Here is a 23020-nt window from a genome sequence, read left to right on the forward strand (position 1 = left end):
CGCCTGACACAGCATAGCTCTGTGTCTGCATTGGGAGTAGAGGTGGTGTTTTGGTCCCACCTGATGCACCAGATACTCCAGCTCCAGCAGGATCTGAAGTCTCTGCTCGGTGCTGCTGGTCCGGTTCAATTGGTCCAGCAGCCGTTTAATAACCTAAAAATCAGTGAAACTTTATCAAATTATAGTATAGTTTAAATTATCCTTTTATTTGACGTGCATTTCTATTTAGATAACCGTACGTCCCAAGTTATACATTGTTACGATGCGATGCCTGTGAGTTAAAGCCCTACACATAATTCATCTTTAACAGACCTGAAAGTCGGTTTCAACAAGCAGGTTCAGTGTTGCCAGGTCTTTCCTCAAATCCTCAATTGAGCGAAACTAAGGACACAAAAACACAAATTTAATCGGGCAATAATATTATAACAGCCACTATTATTTTAGATTTTATGTATGTATTTATATATGTATTTATATTTGTTTGTGTGTGTGTATATATATATATATATATATATATATATATTATATTATATTCTTAATATTTGTATGTATATCTGGAGTTCGTGACAAAAATAATTTCCCCCTGGGATTATTAAAGTATCTATCTATTAACATTAGTAAATTCAGTAAGAATTGTTATATAACATTTGCATAGGGATAAGGGTTAGCTCTTAATGAAGGGATGAGAGATTGTCTGTTATGTATACCCAGAGTAACCAGAGTGACCAAAGAGTGACGAACCAGAACTGAACTCCAATACGAGAACTGACCCTGAATCATTTGGACGAGTGAGCGTGTCTATCAGAAGGATGGATAGATCAGGCAACCAGTCTGCCCAGTGGACTGTAGCCACTGGGATGCATTTCTATCCAGCATACACTGTGAACCCGCATTTGGTTTTGAGTGGTCATTACTTATTCTTTCATATTTGTTAAAAAACATACTCATTACTAAATCAAATGAGTTGTTTGCACTATTCTGAAATATACAGTGCAATAATCATGTTGAGCAGAGATTTGGATTTAAAATGTCTGTAGGGGAGAAGAGGGGCCCATTCACAGACTAATAGCTTATACTAATAACTTGTATTTTGTCTTGTGATTTATGTTGGAACTTTGTACCGCTTTCCACCATGACCAGGTCTCTCTTGTAAAATAGATTTTAATCTCAATGAGACTAACCTCGTTAAATAAAGGATATGATAATAATAATAACTAGAACTGCAAGCAGTTATGCAGGGGTCCAAGAAGTGTGCATTTCGCCGGCACAACGCGACAAGAAATGTGCGTTTCGCCGGCACAACGCGAAGCATGTGTTCAAAACGCTACCCTGAACCTGTGGATACAAAGGATTTGACTGTGGTAGGAGTAGCGAGAAGTCAGTGCAGCGTTTTCGCAGCGAAATTTTGTAGAAGATATACAATTTCTTAGTTTATGGCGCCCCCTAATGGCGAAATTTTCCGATTTTTTTATCGAACGTCCTTAAGGTTAGCACCAACATGTGTGTACAATTTGGACTCGATATCTACTTTTGGATTTTTTTGGATTTTTGATTTTCCACGTCTAATTTAGCTAATATACCAATATTCAAAACGCTACCGTTTCGTCGTCGAAGGTCGGATCAAAAAGCTGTCCGAGGATTTCTTTGCGTGTGCGTCTGAAGATGTCGTGTGCAAAGTTTTGTGTTGATTGGTCAAGAAATGTGGGAGGAGTAGGGAAAAAACAGTTTTGCGGTTTTCGCGATTTAGCGAAAAATATTCATAGACGCAAATGGGCGTGGCCTAGGCCAAAAGATGCAGCAGACTCCAGTGCATCTGTGTGTACAAGTTTTTGGACTGTGGGAGGTTCGATGTGGGAGTTATAGCCCCAAACGCGTATTCCTTGGTATAGCGCCACCTAGGGACCGGCGTGTCTGGATTTTGTTATCTGAGTAGCGGTGCCGATTCTGGATCTAGTCATGCAATTGGCGCGTGTGCACCATTTACGGTTTGGGCTGTGGTACCACTTCTAAGGCGTACGAAATAATAATAATCCTTACAAAAACAATAGGGATCCAACCTGTTGGCTTGGACCCCTAATAATAATAATAATAATAACTAGAACTGCAAGCAGTTATGCAGGGGTCCAAGAAGTGTGCATTTCGCCGGCACAACGCGACAAGAAATGTGCGTTTCGCCGGCACAACGCGAAGCATGTGTTCAAAACGCTACCCTGAACCTGTGGATACAAAGGATTTGACTGTGGTAGGAGTAGCGAGAAGTCAGTGTAGCGTTTTCGCGGCGAAATTTTGTATAAGATATACAATTTCCTCGTTCATTGCGCCCCCTAATGGCGAAATTTTCCGAATTTTTTATCGAACGACATTAAGGCTAGCACCGACATGTGACTTAAATGTGGGCTTGATCCGATGTCTAATTTTGGTATTTTTTGAATTTTTGATTTTCCACGTCAAATTTAGCTAATAAACAAATATTCAAAACTCTACCGTTTCGTCGTCGAAAGTCGGATCAAAAAACTGTCTGAGGGTTTCTTTGCGTGTGCGTCTGAAGATGCCGTGTGCAAAGTTTGGTGTTGATTGGTCGAGAAATGTGGGAGGGATAGCGAAAATACAGTTTTGCGGTTTTCGCGATTTTGCGAAAAAAAATTAATGACGCAAATGGGCGTGGCCTATGCCAAAAGATGCAGCAGACTCCAGTGAATAAGTGGGTACAAGTTTTTGACTGTGGGAGGTTCGGTGTGGGAGCTATAGCCCCAAACGTGTTTCTCCTTGGTATAGCGCCACCTAGAGGCCGGCATGTCTGGATTTGGTTATCTGAGTAGCGGTGCCGGACCTGGTTCTAGTCATGTAATTGGCGCGTGTGCACCATTTACGGTTTGGGCTGTGGACCGACTTTCAAGGCGGGAAGTATAATAATAATAACTAGAACTGCAAGCAGTTATGCAGGGGTCCAAGAAGTGTGCATTTCGCCGGCACAACGCGACAAGAAATGTGCATTTCGCCGGCACAACGCGAAAAGAAATGTGCATTTCGCCGGCACAACGCGAAGCAAGTATTCAAAACGCTACCGTGAACAACATGTGGATATAAAGGTTTTGACTGTGGGAGCTTCGGTGTGGGAGTTATAGCCTAAAACGCGTTTTCAGAACATTCCATTGGCCAAATAGGAGATAGACAATGTCGTCGTTTTTTGGCGCCGCCCTGTGGCGACATTTTCCAAAGACAATTTTCCTTTTTCAAATAACTCCCGCCCACATTAATATTTCTTGGCCATATTTTCTATATAGACTCGGGATTGCCCCTTGATGGTTTCCCTCGGGTTTGAAGAACATTCCTCAGGCCAATTAAAAGATATACAATTTCCTCGTTTATTGCGCCCCCTAATGGCGAAATTTTCCGATTTTTTTATCGAACGACAATAAGGCTAGCCCCGACATGTGTGTAAAATGTGGACTCGATCCGATGTCTAATTTTGTTTTTTTTTGGATTTTTGATTTTCCACGTCAAATTTAGCTAATAAACCAATATTCAAAACGCTACCGTTTCGTCGTCGAAAGTCGGATCAAAAAACAGTCTGAGGGTTTATTTGCGTGTGCGTCTGAAGATGCCGTGTGCAAAGTTTGGAGTTGATTGGTCGAGAAATGTGTGAGGAGTAGCGAAAAAACAGTTTTGCGGTTTTCGCGATTTAGCGAAAAAAAATTCTAGACGCAAATGGGCGTGGCCTATGCCAAAAGATGCAGCAGACTCCAGTGAATCTGTGTGTACAAGGTTTTGAATGTGGGAGGTTTGGTGTGGGAGTTATAGCCCCAAACGCGTATTCCTTGGTATAGCGCCACCTAGGGGCCGGCGTGTCTGGATTTTGTCGTCTGCATAGTCTTCACGGACCTGGATCTAGTCATGCAATTGGCATGTCGGCACCATTTACGGTTTGGGCTGTGGTACCACTTTCTTGGTAGGAAGTATAATAAAAAGAATAATCCTTACAAAAACAATAGGGATCCAACCTGTTGGCTTGGACCCCTAATAACTAGAACTGCAAGCAGTTATGCAGGGGTCCAAGAAGTGTGCATTTCGCCGGCACAACGCGACAATAAATGTGCATTTTGCCGGCACAACGCGAAGCAAGTATTCAAAACGCTACCGTGAACAACATGTGGATATAAAGGTTTTGACTGTGGGAGCTTCGGTGTGGGAGTTATAGCCTAAAACGCGTTTTCAGAACATTCCATGGCCAAATAGGAGATAGACAATGTCGTCGTTTTTTGGCGCCGCCCTGTGGAGAAATTTTCCAAAGAGAATTATCCTTTGCCAAATAACTCCCGCCCACATTAATAATTCTTGGCCATATTTTCTATATAGACTCGGGTTTGCCCCTTGATGGTTTCCCTTGAGTTTGAAGAACATTCCTTTGGCCAATTAGAAGATATACAATTTCCTCGTTTATAGCGCCCCCTTAGGGCGTAATTTTCCGAATTTTTATTCGAACGTCGTTAAGGGTGGCGCTAACATGTGTGTTAAATTTGGACTCGATCCGATGTGTAATTTTGTTTTTTTTTGGATTTTGGATTTTTCACGTCTAATTTAGCTAATAAACAAATATTAAAAACGATACCGTTTCGTCGTCAAAGGTCGCATCAAAAAAGTGTTTCATGCATTCTTTGCGTGAGTGTCTGAAGATGTCGTGTGCAAAGTTTGGTGTCGATTGGTCAAGAAATGTGGGAGGAGTAGGGAAAATACAGTTTTGCGGTTTTCGCGATTTTGCGAAAAAAAATTATAGACGCAAATGGGCGTGGCCTATGCCAAAAGATGCAGCAGACTCCAGTGAATATGTGCGTACAAGTTTTTGACTGTGGGAGGTTCGGTGTGGGAGTTATAGCCCCAAACGCGTATTCCTTGGTATAGCGCCACCTAGTGACCGGCGTGTCTGGATTTTGTCGTCTGCGTAGTCCGAAGAGATCGGGATCTAGTCATGTAATTGGCGTGTGTGCACCATTTACGGTTTGGGCTGTGGTACCACTTTTAGGGGGGTAAGTATAATAATAATAGGAAGAAAAATCCTTACAAAAACAATAGGGATCCAACCTGTTGGCTTGGACCCCTAACTAGAACTGCAAGCAGTTATGCAGGGGTCCAAGAAGTGTGCATTTCGCCGGCACAACGCGACAAGAAATGTGCGTTTCGCCGGCACAACGCGAAGCATGTGTTCAAAACGCTACCCTGAACCTGTGGATACAAAGGATTTGACTGTGGTAGGAGTAGCGAGAAGTCAGTGTAGCGTTTTCGCGGCGAAATTTTGTATAAGATATACAATTTCCTCGTTCATTGCGCCCCCTAATGGCGAAATTTTCCGAATTTTTTATCGAACGACATTAAGGCTAGCACCGACATGTGACTTAAATGTGGGCTTGATCCGATGTCTAATTTTGGTATTTTTTGAATTTTTGATTTTCCACGTCAAATTTAGCTAATAAACAAATATTCAAAACTCTACCGTTTCGTCGTCGAAAGTCGGATCAAAAAACTGTCTGAGGGTTTCTTTGCGTGTGCGTCTGAAGATGCCGTGTGCAAAGTTTGGTGTTGATTGGTCGAGAAATGTGGGAGGGATAGCGAAAATACAGTTTTGCGGTTTTCGCGATTTTGCGAAAAAAAATTAATGACGCAAATGGGCGTGGCCTATGCCAAAAGATGCAGCAGACTCCAGTGAATAAGTGGGTACAAGTTTTTGACTGTGGGAGGTTCGGTGTGGGAGCTATAGCCCCAAACGTGTTTCTCCTTGGTATAGCGCCACCTAGAGGCCGGCATGTCTGGATTTGGTTATCTGAGTAGCGGTGCCGGACCTGGTTCTAGTCATGTAATTGGCGCGTGTGCACCATTTACGGTTTGGGCTGTGGACCGACTTTCAAGGCGGGAAGTATAATAATAATAATAATAAGAAAAATCCTTACAAAAACAATAGGGATCCAACCTGTTGGCTTGGACCCCTAATAAGAAAAATCCTTACAAAAACAATAGGGATCCAACCTGTTGGCTTGGACCCCTAATAATAATAATGTCATGTTTAGAGGATTAAAGATTTGATCAGATGTCAGTACCTTGTTCTGATCTTGTTGGTATGCAGCTCCACTCCTTGGGGAAGAGTCCTTCATCTTCTTCAGTTTCAGTTTCAGCTCTTCAGCACTCCAGTAGGACTGGCTGCCATTAACAAAGAAACATCATCCAAAGAGACCTTAGAGTACAGAGAGTCCATGGCTCTTCAGCACTCAGGTAGGACTGGCTGTCATTAACAAAGAAACATCATCCAAGGTGAACTTAGAGTATAGAGTTCATGGCTATAAACAATCAACCAACAGCTCAACAAATTGGCAGTGGCGTTACTGCTTCAGGACTTTAACTCCAGGGACATTTGGGGAATCTTTTCTTTTTGTAAACCTTTATTAAAAATTTGATTTCAGCCTAAAAAGGTCAAATATGTAATTTCTGCGGCTAGGGGTCTCTCAATCAAAACCATAATAAAAGGCGCAGTTTGATGCCATCTTAATCAGCAGGGGAGCTTTGGCCTTCAATACCAATGCTGTAAAAAATCGATTTGATGTCTCAAAAATCATGTTCACAGATTAGTTAATGTATTAAAGTTGTATTCAAAAGACATTTAGTCGTGTTATTTCATTCTAATGAAATTACCACAAATAACATAACTTTACCTTACCATTAGAGGAGTCGACTACTAACCATACACGCCCAATGTGTTATTCTTCAATCATACTAAAAATACATTTCAGCATGTTGACAATGCTTTATAACATTACATTACAGTATTCACGCTCTGAAATACAGCAATGTGACGCGGAGACCCCGGTATAAAAGTACGACACTGAACGCGTTACTGTGCGTTCACACCAAACGTGACGGGGCGACAAGATCCAATACAAAGTGAACGTAGAGACGCGTATCTGGCGAATTTTTCGCGAGAGAAAACCGGCGACAAGTTTTGATTTGTCGCACCACACTTTCGCCGTGCACAGGTGAGCGCGTTCATAAGGACTTGTGCCGCGACAAATTCGCTCGATTGAAATATTTCAACTTTGATGCGAATTTCGCGTGATGACAGCCTTCAACAGCGTGGCCACTGAGTGACATGTGTAACGTAACAGCCAATCAGCGTTCAACCGTCAAACTCAGTGCAGTGCAGTCCGGGGTGAACTGCAGCATGGAGGAGAAAGTGATTGTTGCCTTTTGCGACTCCCGGAGCTCTATATATAATAGTATATAATATAATTGTATAAGATCACAGCCAAAAGCTCTGTGCGCCTCCGGATGGCCGTAGCGCGGGGAGCTCTCATAGGGATTGGGCTTCTCGGGGTTTGTTTACCGGCGTTGCTATGGTTTCCGGTCTTGTGTGTTTCAACGGTTTATTAGGTAGGCCCATCAACAAAAGGTAAAGACAAGGCAATGGTTATCGTGTTGTGGCGCGACAAATTCGACAAAACTTGCACAGCGACAGATTATGATTTGTGGCACGACAAATCTTCGGCGACAACGCGAACGGGCGACAAATGTGGTGTGAACGCACAGTTATGGCGCGTTTCCACTGCAGGGTGCGGAACGGATCGGATCGCAAAGGTGCGGGTCGGGTCGCGTTTCCACCGCCAAAAGTGGGCGTGACCCGGACTTTGCCGTACCCGTTCCGGCCCCATTCTCGTGACTCCTCCGTTGCGGTACCCAAAACGAGACCAGACGCCTGAAAGGGTCCCGTGAAATTCTAGCTACATCTCCCCTCCGTTGATTGGTCGACAGAATCGTCACTTCCGGGTGACGCGGGGATAAAAACAAACAAACAGTAGCCTCGAGGTATTATTCTTTACAATTAACATGTCGCATAAAAAGCTTGCTTGGGCGATCAAGGAGGTGGAGACGTTCGTCTGCATTCTTGGGGAGGAAGACGTTGTTTACGATGTTTACGTAGCTGCCGCGGCGATCGACATCCGGCCTACCACCAAGGGTACTGTCTGCGGTGGAAACGCGACCTCGGAACTGAGCTGGGCTATACCGCCCCCTCCCTACCGCACCTTTGCGATCCGATCCGTTCCGCACCCTGCAGTGGAAACGCGGCATTAGAGGCGTTGAAAATCGGCATTTTTGCATAGGAAACCATTGGTTTAGGCGCGTAGACGCGTTACACGCGTTAAAGCGGCGCGTGGTCCGGCCACACTGAACGTGTTACGCACGTTAGATTACGCGAGTAACGTGCCTACGCAGCCACCATCGCTGCGCTGTATTGAGTGGAGGTAGGAAACCCAAACGCCGCCGTATTTGGGTGCATGATAGAGTTTAGATCGGGTTAGATTAAATAATCCCGGATATAAATAACAATAATCTGGTTAAATAACTTCAAATGGTGGGTCTGGTGTGTTTCCAGCATTCGTAGTGTTGATCAGCAGAGAAATAGTTCGCCAAAGACGTTGAGGGTGCTTAGCAACCAAAGACGCTGCCCATGCAAGTGAATGGAGCATTCCCTCTTCGTCAGAGCTATCAAACCAAACATCCTTCTCATTTACCGAGCGAACATTATGAAAGTAAAATGTACATTTCTCGCTTTTTACATAAACACTTTTAATGGCGTAAATATGTTACTATTTCCACCCAGAATAAAGAATAAGATGTCCGCCATGTGCTTCTGTGCAAGCATCTCTGCCAGTGACGTCGGGTCAAGCTCCACGCTGATTGGCTATTCGATCTAAGCTCTATCATGCACCCAAACACGGCGGTGTTTGGGTTTCCTACCTCGGACTGCTAAATCCAGCATAGGCGCATTAGGCGCGTTGAACCATTTTTGTGACATACAATGATCAAGCGTCAGGTTAGGCGCGTTAATCGCGTAATCTAACGCACGTAACGCGTTCAGTGTTGCCGTACCTTAACACGTTCAGTACGGCCACACTGAACGCGTTATGCACGTTCTGGGGCGTTAGACGCGGCAGACGCACGTAACAACACGCCAACGCGGCGAGTTCAATTTTTTTTACTTTAACGCGAGTGACGCTTGCACAGAAGCACATGGCGGACATCTTGCGCCATCGTCTGATCAATATTTCTATTCAAAATACAAATGACCCCTCCCTAAACAAGAGCCTAGCTAATATGCTAACTATTAAAAAGGAGGTTCAAAATGTCCCCAATTGATTAAAATCACTGGTTAGAAAAGCATTGATGAAGTGTCATTTCATCCTCTGGGATGTTGGTCTTGGGCTCGTTCACTGGAGAGAGGTGACGGTTCAGCGCTGGTTTATTCAGAGAAACAACGGGCTCACACCCAGGAGGAGGTTCATGAAGCACTTGCCGAATCCAAGAACAAATTCAGTCTCTATTGGTGTGGTACCTAAGCCATGCCTACAGGGTCAGATTTATCACAGACCCATACAACTTTATATGGTGTTGTCTACTCTGTGTGTAGAGGAAGAACTAGTCAGAACTGGTGCAAGCAAAATAGAAGGAAAACTGCTATGTTTGAGGGACTTCTGTACTTCAGCACCGCCCACTGATGTCACATTATCTGGGCAGTAAATTTTGAGCGCAACCGAGCTGTTTCATGAGAGTTACTCGGTGGGTGCGAATACTCCCCCTGGCTCAGACTTCGATTTTTCTAGCTTAGCAAACGTAAAACATGTCTACTAACGACATACAACAGTCTAAACAGTCTCAGTCTCCCCCTCCCCTCAGGTTAAGAGTCTGGGTGTCATCCTCGACAGCACACTATCATTCCAAGCACACATCAATAACATCACCAGATCTGCCTATTACCATCTACGCAACATCAACCGCCTCCACCCATCCCTCACACCCCATAGCACAGCCATCCTTGTTCATACCCTGGTCACTTGCCGCATCGATTACTGTAACTCCCTCCAACTCTCCTCCCTCAAGTCCATCCGTAAGCTTCAACTGGTCCAGAGGTCCAGAACTCTGCCGCTCGCATCATCACATCACTCCTGTCCTTCAGCAGCTTCACTGACTCCCGGTCAAAACCCGCATCCACTTCAAGATTCTGCTCCTCACCTTCAAGGCCCTCCCAAACCTCGCCCCTCCATACATTTGTGAATTCCTGCACACCAACACACCCACCCGCACTCTCCGGTCCTCCTCTTCCATTCAACTCACTGTACCACCCGCCCGCCTGGTCACCATGGGGTCTAGGGCATTCAGCCGATCTGCCCCCCCATCTGGAACACCCTCCCACCTGACATCCGTAACTCTGACACTCTCTCCACTTTAAGTCCCTTCTAAAAACAAATCTTTTTAAACTGACATTTTCAATCTAATTCATTGTCTCCCACCCATTTCACCCCACTTGTGTAAATTGTTTCAATGTATCTTGTTCTTGTGTTTTTTATTATTGTTGATGTTTTTTGGTTTTTTTTAAACTGCCCTGTAAGGTGACCTTGAGGGCTATGAAAGGCGCCCTCAAATAAAATGCATTATTATTATTATTATAAAGCAAGGGAAAGGTCGAAAGGCATAATATCACCCCTTTAAAATAGCCATTGCTGGCAGCATTTTACTTCAATTATTATTTTCTGTCCAAAACAGGAAATCAGCAGAATCAGATCTGCATATCGCAGAGGTGTAGGTTATGTACGCAGCCACATTTAACAGACCTTTATATAAAATTAAAAAAATTCCCTTTAAAAGCCTGTTACGATGGAGGTAGATCAAATACCTTTAACTACAGAAAGGATTTCAGGGACTCTGAACCGAAGGAGTCTGAGTGGTGGGACACATGGGGCCACAGGGATAAAAGGCGCGTTCAAGGTCCTGGTGATAACGAGACTCCTCGTTAGCGATGACGCTCATGCTTACGCGTGTTCCCAACAGTGCACTGGGTTGGGAATTTAAAAGTTCTGCACAGCAGGTTTTTTTAATCCGATAAAAAACTGTCAGAACTAAACAGAATTTAGTAGGATCAGTTTCCAGTTTGAATGCCTTCATTTGCTTGTAGCCTATCACCTACTATCCTTTTGCTTTTATTTATGAGAAGCACATTGTATTGCCACTGTATAGAAGGCTACACTGGCCCTCATCTAGAGCTGGTTTACCAGTACACAACGATTAAAACTGATAAAGTCTATGTCAGCAGACGGTTACAACGTCAATCAATAGTAAAGTATGTGATATGATGTTTGATTCTTTTATATTGAGTAAAACGTTAATGTTCCGCCATGTTCATGCGCGTCACTAGTAAACCATACGTCACCAACTGGGCAACTCTGTTATCAAAATCTGGCCCCCTTGTCGAAAGGAAGTCGAATTATAAGAGCGTCATGAAGTGTCCTACACGAGAACTTTCCGAAGTCCAGAAAATGTTTTCGCCCCCCATAATTCCCAATGATATGAACGCGCCAAAAGCGGACCTCCTCCTCAATGCATCATACCTTGCTTCATGGGGCCGGTCCCTCCTCTGCTCCTCCCCTCTCATCTGCTCCGCCCCCAGGCGGACATCTCTGTGTCCGGTCTGGAGGTGCAGCCTCACATGGGAGCCTCTTGGCACTGCCTGACCTGCACCATGGTCCGGGAGAGTGGAGTTACTACTGGAGCAGTCCCAACATTCCGAGGGCTAAGAGATCCCTGACCACTGTACCGGGTTTTATGGTCTGCCAGTGGTCAGTGGGCTGAAACACTTCCAGATCCTCTTCATCACTGAACTCATCCCCTACTGTGGCCTCTTCATCACCTCCCTCATCCACCACGATGAGGGCTGAAGAAGACTTCACAAGAACTCAAATGTCAGTTATGCAATACCTTTTTTCCAATATATATACGTATTTTGAATGGATGTTATCATGATGGCATATAACCTACATTTCAACAAAGCATTATTGTTATTTGTAATTGTACGTAGTCAACCTACTTTAAAACTGGCCATGGGAGAAAATAGACCAATCAAGGGATTGTTTACCTTTTCTACATGGCCCTGGACGATCTGATAGGATTGCAGCAGAATGAGAAAAGCCACAGTCCACAGATGGGAGGACCTTCCAGGGGAACCACTGGACACCACCCACATCCTTGTTAAATAAAAGCATTTGATTATAAGCCTCTGATTATTACAAAAATATATTTACAACTAATTCTACGAGTATAGTGGAAGGTTAATTATTACAGACAACGTAAACAAACGTTGTGGGACCCAAGCGAGACCTACATGATCTCCACTTGGTTGGAACACCCAGGAAGCCGAATACCAGGCCAATACTGATCAATGTATGAAAGTGATCTGAAATGTGTCAATATTAATTTAGGTATAGGTCCGGTGTGTAGACCCTCTGGCCTGTAGCCAGCAGGGACCTCCAGAATGACGTCATTGTTTACGATAGCATCAAGTGACCAAGCGTCAAATGATGACGGTCCTGATATATCTAACCAAGGACCTTTAACATGAACGCGAATGTTGTTGATAAAATAAGGAAAAAACATGGAGCTCATGGGACTGTAAACATACACACACAGACATATATTATTATTGTGTCTCTAACTGATATTTCTCAGAGTGACACAACGTACTACAACGTACTGGAAACATTGGACCCGAAGCGTGTGTTTGAAATGTGTTTGTATTATTATTGGTAATGCCTCATTTGCATCCTTCTTAAATGTTTTGTATTGTTTTACATATAGATACATATTATCTATGTAGGCCTACTCTGCTGTCTTTGTGGACCTTCCTTATAACCATTATAACCTTGAATAAAGTTATAATAATATACATATATCTATACCTATATATATATATACACAAATACACATAAATATATACATTCATATGTATGTGTGTGTGTGTGTGTGTGTGTGTGTGTGTGTGTGTGTGTGTGTGTGTGTGTGTGTGTGTGTGTGTGTGTGTACATACATACTACATACATACATACATGCATACATATAAACCTCAAGCTTGTCTATCAGTTTTCAGGTTGTCTACTTTAAAGCCAATTAACGTTTCTCAACAGACTAAACCTAACCTCTGATGGACTGGTCGAAGCACTGCTGGATTAAAAATGCAGACATTCGTTGCACTATTTGAATCTCGGAAACTCCATTATAATTAATAGAATCCTAAATACAACGACTATTTTGGTGCGCAGAAGGTTATCGCTTATAGTTTAACAACACGGATCTGATCACCAGTTCGTTTAACTAGATTCCACTAACTTAGACACACTGCAGCTTTAATTGTGTAAAATATACCTGTATATATCTATTTATAGCTGTTTATAGCTGCATACCTTTTTACAACCGACTGACGCTTGGCTGTCACAGAACGTCTCCTTGTATTTCCGTACAACGCGTCATCAACAAACAGCCAATGGGAACATAGATAAATGTCTGACGCTTCAGCATCGTCCAGCCTGTGTGGTTACTCCCAGAGTGATAGAGATAATGGTGTGTTCCTGAATCCTCGAACGCCAGACTTCCGAGTCGAAAGTCGAAGATCTCCCAATTGGGGGATTATCACATTATCGGGACTCTCTAAATCGACGCCACTTCGCCCTGGGCGGGACTTTACGTCCTACGTCACTCGCTATGGGTGTGCATGTGTGCGCGTAGTCGTCACTCGCGATGGGTGTGCAACCGGTGGATTCAATGATTCGTTTACGTGAACCAGTTCGCGTCAAGGCCGATATATGCTCTGTTTTAGACGTAACGCGTAAGCACGTAAGATACATAACCCCCCCTTGCGCGGTAAAATATCCCCCCTTACGTGCTTAAGTGCGTCGGCCCAAATTCCTGACTATGCGACTAAAACACTACGGCCCTACGCAGCTCGCAAAGACTGTGTGATTGGCCAGCCAACCACATCCTTTCAGGAGTCTCACATTTCCGGTTTTACAGCATAATAGCGCCATTTTTAAAAGGCCGTGACAGAAGCGAATGAAGAATTTTGAAGATGGAGAAGAAGAAAACACAAGAACGAATTATGATAATTATAAACAGTACCGCGGGAAGTAGGGGTGCTGCCGCACCCCCTGTCTGAGGCCCTGTCTTATCACAGAAAACGATTATTTCTAAAAACTCCGGCCAAAGTGGAGATTTCTGAAAACGCCGGTTATGTGTTGTGTCAACGGGGAGAAACGGGATTTTAGGTTCTGAAGCGTCACATTATGCACCAGGAAATGCTTAACGTCATGTGAGCGCCCGCTGTACCGTATTGGTCCGAATATAAACACAAACCCGACCTATGTTTGGAAAAAAGATTTGAAGACCAGATCTTGTTTTTAAAAATAAATTAATTGTATTCATTGAAATAATATACGAAAATTAAAAGGCATAGAATAAAACACTGCATTGCCACTAAACAGTAGTGCAAATAGGCCGTACTGATGTGTACACAAAAGACTATTCCTGACACTCCTCTGCCCCGCTGTGTTCGCTCTGGCTGTGGTCGCTCCGCACTGTTTCGGCCCGTGGCAAAGCGGGTCATCGTCGCTGCTGTCCAAGGCATTTTGAGACGCAGCATTTATTTAATGCTCATATGACCTAGTGCTGAAAAAAAGTTATATGAAAAAGTGTGAGGGGAGCGGTGGCGCGCTAAACTTGTTCTGTGAGCAGCTGGATGTGAACCATGGTGTGAACACAACGATCGATTTTCGACTGTGCGCGCATGCACTGGTGTAATTGAGCTGCGCTGCTATATATCTTTTTTATCAATGTTGCGAGTCTAGTCCAGGCTGAGTTTTTTTTTCCAGCACCCCCTGCTGAGAATACGTTTCCGAGGCTATGATTATAAATATAAACAAGCCAGCGATTTCCACTTCCACGCCCACAGATTCGTTCGTTGCTCCCCCTACTGTTCTGGCGGAGAATCCCCTTGCAACACGCGCAATCCTTAAGGAACCTTACGGGAACCGTAAATCAAAACTTGTCTAAAACAAGTCCCTTGTGTAAATTACGTGCTTACGTCTCTGCGTCTAAAACGACCCTAAATAGGCCTTCAGTCAGTTCGCCAAGATGAGTCGTTCGCGAATCGTTCGTTCGTTCGTTCGTTCAGTCCAGTTTCCGTTTCCGGTAGCGGTGAATCGCATCATGGAATGCACCCATTGCATGGTTCTCAGCTGAGTCAGTCAGACTCAGTGCTACCGGAAACTCGACTGAACAGGTTCAGTCGAGTTTCCGGTGAATCGAATGGTGAATCGAATCATGGTCATGGAATGTGTTTGTGCACGGTTCTGCTCTGCTGACTCTGAGTCTGTCAGACTCAGACTCTCAAAGGATCGTGGAACTTAAGTCGGTCAGACTCAGACTCTCAAAGGATCGTGGAACTTAAGTCGGTCATCAGCTGCTGACTTTATCCTGAAAGGTGAGTCAATATCGTTAATTGTATATATTAAAAAAATACCCGAGATAAACGAACAATGTGTAACCCTAACCCTAAAATGTAAACACCAGGCTACTCGACAAGAAAATGTAACGAACCACCTGAGGCTTTACTTTACCTCAGAGATAATGCGTTAGTTAATAATGATATGCCGTGCGTGCGGCATATCATGCGGCATCTGCGCATAGTGCTGCTGCGTAGGCCTACATGGACGTTCCAAGTATGTTTACTTCATGTATCGTTGAAGCTAGTCCCGTCGCTTAGCAACCGGACACGCTTACCGGACTACTTTTACGGAGTGATAACAAAGACGTGAATCAGGCAATAAATCCACTTTCCTTGACAGCGGTGAAGTTCGGTGTGCTTAAAAGTACCGACGGAGGTCAGTGGACCAATTGCGAACTACTGCGGCTGCACTAAGTTAAACCCCAATCTATGCGGAATAAGTGCATACATGGCGATTTAAAACGGACTACACCACCTATAGGCATTCGGCATAGAATCTATGCCGAATAGATAATTGTATTCAGAATGAGGCGTATACATGACCATTTTCTATGCCGCATAGAAATCTATGCGGCATAGATGTGTCCATGTAAACGCGGCTAGTGTGTGCCATTTATTCAGCTACAGTATGGGAAGGTTACTTTGAAAATGTAATTCGATACTGTTACACGTTAGTTACCCTATTAAGAACGTAATAGTATGTGTATGTGTATTATTATTAATATTATCAAAGCCAATATAACACATTTGAGTTTTCCTTTTTAACCGTAGGCTACAATAGGCCTATCCCTCAACACTGAATGAGCTACTGTGTCAACTGTGGAACACAAACTTTAACATATTTTTGGCTATGAAATCATTCTGAGATCTAATAGATTTGATTAATAATTAATAATTAATAATAATAATGTGTGCAACCTTTTTATGTGCGGTTGTTCAATACACACTGAAGGCATGATGCCACAATAGGTTTGCAGAGAACTATATACAATATACACACTGAAGGCATGATGCCAGCATAGGTTAGCAGTGAACTATATACAATATGCACACTGAAGGCATGATGCCACCATAGGTTTGCAGAGAACTATATACAATATGCACAATGAAGGCATGATGCCACCATAGGTTTGCAGAGAACTAGATACAATATGCACACTGAAGGCATGATGCCACCATAGGTTTGCAGTGAACTATATACAATATGCACACTGAAGGCCTGATGCCACCATAGGTTTGCAGAGAACTATATACAATATGCACACTGAAGGCATGATGCCACCATAGGTTTGCAGAGAACTATATACAATATACACACTGAAGGCATGATGCCACCATAGGTTTGCAGTGAACTATATACAATATGCACACTGAAGGCATGATGCCACCATAGGTTTGCAGAGAACTATATACAATATGCACAATGAAGGCATGATGCCACCATAGGTTTGCAGAGAACTATATACAATATGCACACTGAAGGCATGATGCCACTGTAACGGGTCCCAGGTGGGATCGCCGTGGACAGATTATAGATAACTGAAACAAAGAGAAAAGAATGCTGACACGGGAGACGTGACTTGTCTTTTCAGATCCTCATTAGTTATATTTATTCATTTAACTTCTCAATTTACTGAAGGTTACCGTTTATCTTCACATTGTCCATGCATTTTAAACTCAGCATCATATTACTCCATATGTTGTCTAATTAGACATATTTTCCATGTTCTTAAAACAAACCAAAATACACAAAAAATACTCTTCAATTCAAAACACACCTTTTCTCTCAGTGTTGTTCTTTCATCTCTCTGATACTACAAACAGTTTGTACAAGGTGCATCTTTAATGCTCTTAAAACCCATTAGGTTTTACGGAACTAGTATTTTTAATAGTACCTACCTTGTAGGCTATATCAAACATTTTCTTATTACTGAACTTCAAATAACTTTTCTTAACGGTATCTTTAAGGTGCTTTACAACAATCAATAAACATTTTAATACTTTACAAAACGCAAAGAAGTGTGCCACGTGTGGTGTTATTCCAATAAAACAAAAAGGTAGAGACGAGCGTGATCCGTATTAGCTTAAAGCTACTAGCCTAACGGTAAAACTTCCAACGGCGCCGTCATTACAAGTCTCTCGGCGAGCGTCGGACCTTACTAGCTAGTAGCTTAAAGCTACTAGCCCAACGGTAAAACTTCCAACGGCGCCGTCATTACAAATCTCTCGGCGAGCGACGGACCTTACTAGCTACACATGTACTCATTTTAACACTCATACTTTACTAAAACATTTCACCACACATTATCCAATCACTAACATCAACCTGTTTTACATTTTAAACACATAACCCACCTGAAACAAAGAGAAAAGAATGCTGACACGGGAGACGTGACTTGTCTTTTCAGATCCTCATTAGTTATGAGGATCTCACGGGGATTCAGGCAAACCACAAAATTACTGTGCCTCCTACTGGCAGGATAGTGCAATTGCATTGTGAAAATGTAAAACTATAAAAGATATTGCTCATACAAAATAAGATCAATTTAGTAGGAAATAGTGTGTCTTAATAATATAAAATGGTGTAGTATATAAAAACGTAATATACACAAATGTGGGCACATATTAGTGGGCATCACACCACCATAGGTTTGCAGTGAACTATATACCAGTGATGTTGCTAGGTACGCATCCTGCGTCCCTGACGCATTAAAATCTGAAAGGACGCACTAAACTCACTATCCATGCGTCCCGGGGACGCATCTAATTTTCCCCATGAAAAACGATACATTGTGAACATTAAACAACTCGTGTTTAATCACAGTAACTGGCCAAAGAAACCTTCTTGTGAGCAGATCGGACAAGCGCTGTTTCAACCCTCTGCGCATCTACTCGGCGCAGACGTGATCCCCTGTACAAGGTATCGCGACATGCTAATTTAGCCGCTACCAAAACAACTAGCTCGTCACCGCTGATTTCATTTCAACAATTAAAAATACGAACTTCATAGTAAATAAACCCACGTTTCCACTGCTCGATGCTGTGCTCATTCGTGTCGAATGAGCAAATCAAACAGGATTTTTTTGCAATCCTTCTGATTGAATATATGTACATTTATGACAAAATCGTGAGGACTAGGCTTGTGACACACACACACACACACACACACACACACACACACACACACACACACACACACACACACACACACACACACACACACACACACACACACACACACAAATGTGGCGCTCGCGCGGTAATAGCTCATTGGCGCCACCTAGTGATCATTATGTGCAAATGCACAGCCTCTCATTAAAATGACTTAGGGGTCATTTGACCCCTCTTGCGGCGCTAGGAGTAAGTAAAAATGGCCCGGCGTTTCTAGTGTTAAACATGAACGGTTGAGTACTCCAGCTCTAACCATATCATACCACCATCAAGGAGTTTAAAGGGCATGGTGCAGGTTTCTATTTTCTTCTTTTCTGGCAATTTTCTAGTTGGTAGGCTAATAAACATTTAAACAATTATCCATTGTATTTGATGTTGTAGGGTATCACAAAATATAAATATTAGGAAAAGTAGGTGATATATTAGTGGTTATTAGCCACAGGTTAGCGATGATTCTTATTTCTCCCACAATGCATTGCATGACGTCACGTAGGGTACTCCGCTTTTGGACGACAGCCGAAGCCGCTAGTGAGAGAGAGTGACAGTGTCAGATTATATTAGTAAATACATAAATAGAGATAGCCTAGATAGATAGATAGATAGAATAGCATAACATCGATAGATAGTGAGGGATAGCATAGCATAGCATAACATATATATAGATAGAGAGAGAGAGAGAGTAGATATATAAGTAGATAACATGGTTTTCTACTGTATTTGTGGCGGGTGCAACAACTCCAGCAAAAGTGGACATAGGGTCCATTGCTTCCCCAAGGACAAAGGGATTCTCCGAAGCTGGGTGCAATTTGTCAAGTTTAGGCGGGCATATTTTTCAGCTAGCTCTGTTACCGCGTACTCCAGAATATGCAGCGCGCATTTCAAGGAGGAGGATTACCACTCAGGGGATGCCAAGATGGTCTCACTTGGTTTAAAGAGTAAGAGGACGGCGAAGTTAATTCCTACCGCCGTGCCGTCTGTGCATGCAAACCACTCTGCCTGCCCTGTCCCGAGGTCGAGAGACACCGTCTGCCGCAAGCGAGAGATTGCCACGGTAAGCATCATGCTATAGCTGCTAATTACAAGCTGCGCGTTAGCTAGCTCTGTGTATTTTGCATACCGTGTTCCCTTTGACACAGCCTCATCTACAAGCATGATCAGTCTGACATTAGAAGAGCATATTTCGTGATTCACGAATATGAGCCAAAACAAAATTGCCCTGAAGTAAATGTCCATATCGTCATGAAAGCTTCATGGCTAGTGTTTGGATCAGTGATCGTCAACATCAAGCGGCTTTCACAACAGTGTGTTTGCGTTTTGTGTTAGTGCTAGACTGCTACGGTTCTCTTTCACATATACTGTATTTGACCGTGACCTTTTATATACTTATATATACTATACTTTATACTAATATACTTTTTTATATTTGTTTTCGCAAGATGTTGACAGACGCCTCACAGCAGGAGACCGTGGCCAGTGTAGACACTGTGGAGAGTGTCGATACTGGGGATCAGCCCTTGCCCTCCTCCACTTCTGACGCTGGGACACAATGTTTTTTGAAGCCCCCCCGATGGTCTCACGGTAAATCTCATATGCAGGACAATTTCATGTGTTTCCATTTCAAAAAGGAATTCTGTCTGTCCATCTTCCTGTCTATTTGTACGTTTTCCGTCTGTGTGTCTGTCTGCCTCCCTGCCTACCTGTCTTGGTCTTTTCAGGCTCATTGGCAGCAGTCAAGTTGGAGAACATAATGATGAGGGCTGCCTTGCTGAAAGATGTTCGTCAGCTGTCTTCACAGCACCAGACCTTCTCCCTTGAGGCTTACCACTCCCTCATCTTGCACTTCGCGCCCAAGCACACAGGGTTTTCATACCTTGGGATGTATAGCAGGTCAGTGCTATCCAAAGGAATAACACTGCCAATTATTATGCCTTTTATAGTAATAATAGTACCTATTAACGTGCCTATTGTAGTATTTTGTCATACACCAAGTTTCAAAGGTTTTCTCAAATGTGTTATTTTGTAGGCTTCTCTTAGCGGCGCTGCATTATAATCACAATGCCAATCGCGAGACAGCACGGAGAAGTGACGGGACAGAGAAGTACTGCGTGCGGTATCCGCGCTTCAGAAAAGGTGCCCATGTGGTGCGTCCCATCAAAGAGGCAGCCTCATACGGTAAGCAGTGTCAGGCAGTTCTATCATATTTTGAGATGGCGCACGAGTGATCAGTGACAATGATCTTTATAAAGTAATGTTATTATTATTATGTCTGCAGGTTATGCAACATCATTAATGAAGGCCCTTCGGGAGAGCTACGCCAATTCACCCGCGGTTCTTCGAGAGGTTGGCGCCAATCTGTCCTCCGATGCACCCGCCCCCATCGCCAAATCCTTCGAACAGATTCCTAAGGAGGAGGCCATCAGCCTCTACCTAGCCCGGCAGTCACGCTTCAAGAAAACCTAATTTCACATTATTATTTTTTTCCACGGACAAGTCCAATGATTTAGTTGTTATTTGCATGAAATTTCTTTGCATGTAATTCAAAATAATTTGGTAATCATTTTACCTGTGCCTTGTCAACCTCTGTGTGCGGTGTTGTCTGGGCTCACTGTGTGTCTGCTTGATGTGCTTTTGCATGTATCACTGCATGTATCACTGCATGAAATAGTGTGTGTGTGTGTGTGAGAGAAAGAGAACCATCAACTGACCCTCGGGTATGACTACACTATTGCAGAATTAATTAGAATTAGAATTAAACATTGCGGGTCTAGCCCTTCATCAGTGTTCCTTGTATGTTTTGTGCCTAACCATTTTTTTATATAGATTTAATTCCAACCTGTGTCTTTGTTCAGTAACCATTACAAGCAATGCCAATCAACTTTTTTTTATCCAAAATGCATGTGTTCTGTGTACTTTATAAAATTTTAAGGGCAATTGAATGATCACAACAGAATAAGCATAACTATTATTTTTATTCATTTTAATCCAAACAAGGCCATTGAAAGCCCTGATAGGTCTGGTCACCATTCTGGAATTGCTGTCTGATGGTTGAAACCACACAAGAGGGTAGAGGCTTCCTTATACTCCTCCCTAAAACGCCATAAGCCCAGCGTATAGCTTGCCTGTACGCAGTGTACCGGTATTGCCTAGGGATAAGTAGGAAAGATTCTTAAGTTTAAAACTAAGTAGGTTGGAAACGTCATTTTAAGCCTGTTTCTTATGCATGTTTATTGTGTATGCAACACATCTCCTGTCACCTATAACTGTTGGTTCAAATGACTCAGTGTAAAAAGATTTGTAAAGTAAACATAAACCATGAACATACTCGTGCGTGCTGGCTTGAAGGGGACCATGATCCTGCCTGAAGTGTGTGTATGCTATTTTTAGCACAAACGGATTCAGGCAGCATGCCTCAAATCCAGGATGCTGCGTTAGGCACGTTACATCTGCTGGCCGCGGGGTGAGCTCCTCGACCAGCGACCAAAACGCGCTCACCTCCCTACAACACAAGCTCTCCACCACAGTTTCCATGTGACGACACCGCCCACACAGACACCTGCCAAACACAGCGACACAGACACGCTTACTGCTCTCTCCCGGTAAGCGGTACCCTGACAGTTTCAATGACAATCAATCACGAGGAAAACGAGTTAGCACTATCAAAAATAATCACACTGAAGACATAACCAGCCTACTCGGCGTCGGCTACGTTTGCAAACAACATTTTCACCGGAGAAAGGTAAAAGCTTAGAATAAACACTAGGGGTTCACAGGTGGGACTGTCAAGCTAGCCCATATTTAGAATAAATAGAAGGCATAATATGCCTTCTATTTCTGGATCTTCTGACTAAGTTTAGGGTACTTATCTGCGCCAATGACATAATCACTGTCACTAGATATAAAGAAAACGTTGACTTTCATTCGATGCTATTCACTGACAGTAAAAGAAAATAAGTTATTGTATGCACTGCTGTTCATAGACTACTAGCTCCAGCGCTCCTTGCTGCGTTTCTAAATGGTAGCAACTCACCAGGACACTTCACCAACTCTCCACTCATTCTCCTCTGACCATGCATTTATTTGTCTTTGACGGCCATCGGCTCTCGGGATTTCCTCATTTCCCCTCATACGCCTAACCGGTTCGAAATTATATGGCTGTGGGCCATCATAAATGTTGACAGTGGGTCTTGCTACCTCTTCCTCATCCCCGTCCGCCATAATGCTAGTTCTAATGCGTCTACCTTATGTGACGTCATCGCCAAATTGCGTAAAAAATAACCGTTACTAACCAAAAACTACAAAAACTGGACTTTAACACCATTTTGGAGACATTTCTAACTTTATATACATATTTTGAGTGCTTTATGTACCCATTAATCAAAACTTCCGGTTAACCTGCACCATGGGCTTTAACACTATTAATTTAATTTAAGAAATAGAATAATAACTAGAACTGCAAGCAGTTATGCAGGGGTCCAAGAAGTGTGC

General features: G+C 43.1%; 2 protein-coding genes and 1 long non-coding RNA gene across 8 annotated transcripts in view; 1 reads left to right on the top strand and 2 right to left on the bottom strand.

The window, feature by feature from the left end:
- sil1 (SIL1 nucleotide exchange factor) overlaps positions 1–13568 on the bottom strand; it is a 29232-nt gene extending 15664 nt beyond the window's left edge. Inside the window, exons 1-7 of one of the 5 annotated variants that reach the window (XM_030367652.1) lie at positions 13269–13568; positions 11948–12056; positions 11630–11756; positions 11424–11547; positions 6090–6189; positions 313–381; positions 61–153 (exon numbers count right to left, since the gene is read on the bottom strand). In XM_030367652.1, coding sequence (XP_030223512.1) covers positions 61–153; positions 313–381; positions 6090–6189; positions 11424–11547; positions 11630–11756; positions 11948–12055 — 621 coding nt within the window. In that variant the 5' untranslated portion in view covers position 12056; positions 13269–13568. Of the gene's footprint in view, positions 1–60; positions 154–312; positions 382–6089; positions 6190–11423; positions 11548–11629; positions 11757–11899; positions 12057–13230 lie in introns of all 5 variants that reach the window. The other 4 variants (XM_030367650.1, XM_030367651.1, XM_030367653.1 and 1 more) reach the window with 4 other exon arrangements.
- A 1573-nt stretch (positions 13569–15141) lies between these two features.
- On the top strand, positions 15142–21856 carry LOC115551993 (uncharacterized). Of its 2 annotated transcripts, none has more exons than XM_030367667.1 (5): positions 15142–15340; positions 19972–20113; positions 20251–20422; positions 20559–20707; positions 20808–21856. In XM_030367667.1, exons 2-5 carry the CDS (start codon positions 19972–19974, stop codon positions 20993–20995), a joined length of 651 nt encoding a protein of 216 aa, XP_030223527.1. In that variant the 5' UTR covers positions 15142–15340; the 3' UTR covers positions 20996–21856. The 2 variants fall into 2 exon arrangements, with proteins under 2 accessions (XP_030223527.1, XP_030223526.1); XM_030367666.1 differs by lacking the exon at positions 15142–15340 and adding an exon at positions 19153–19586.
- Positions 21501–22055, bottom strand: LOC115552001 (uncharacterized). Its single transcript, XR_003978268.1, has 2 exons — positions 21858–22055; positions 21501–21678 (listed from the first exon to the last, which is right to left on the bottom strand). It is a non-coding gene; the product is annotated as an uncharacterized LOC115552001 (long non-coding RNA).
- Between the last annotated feature and the right edge of the window lie 965 nt (positions 22056–23020).

The sequence above is a fragment of the Gadus morhua genome, chromosome 10 (genome assembly GCF_902167405.1).
Source record: "Gadus morhua chromosome 10, gadMor3.0, whole genome shotgun sequence".
Lineage (NCBI taxonomy): Eukaryota > Metazoa > Chordata > Actinopteri > Gadiformes > Gadidae > Gadus > Gadus morhua.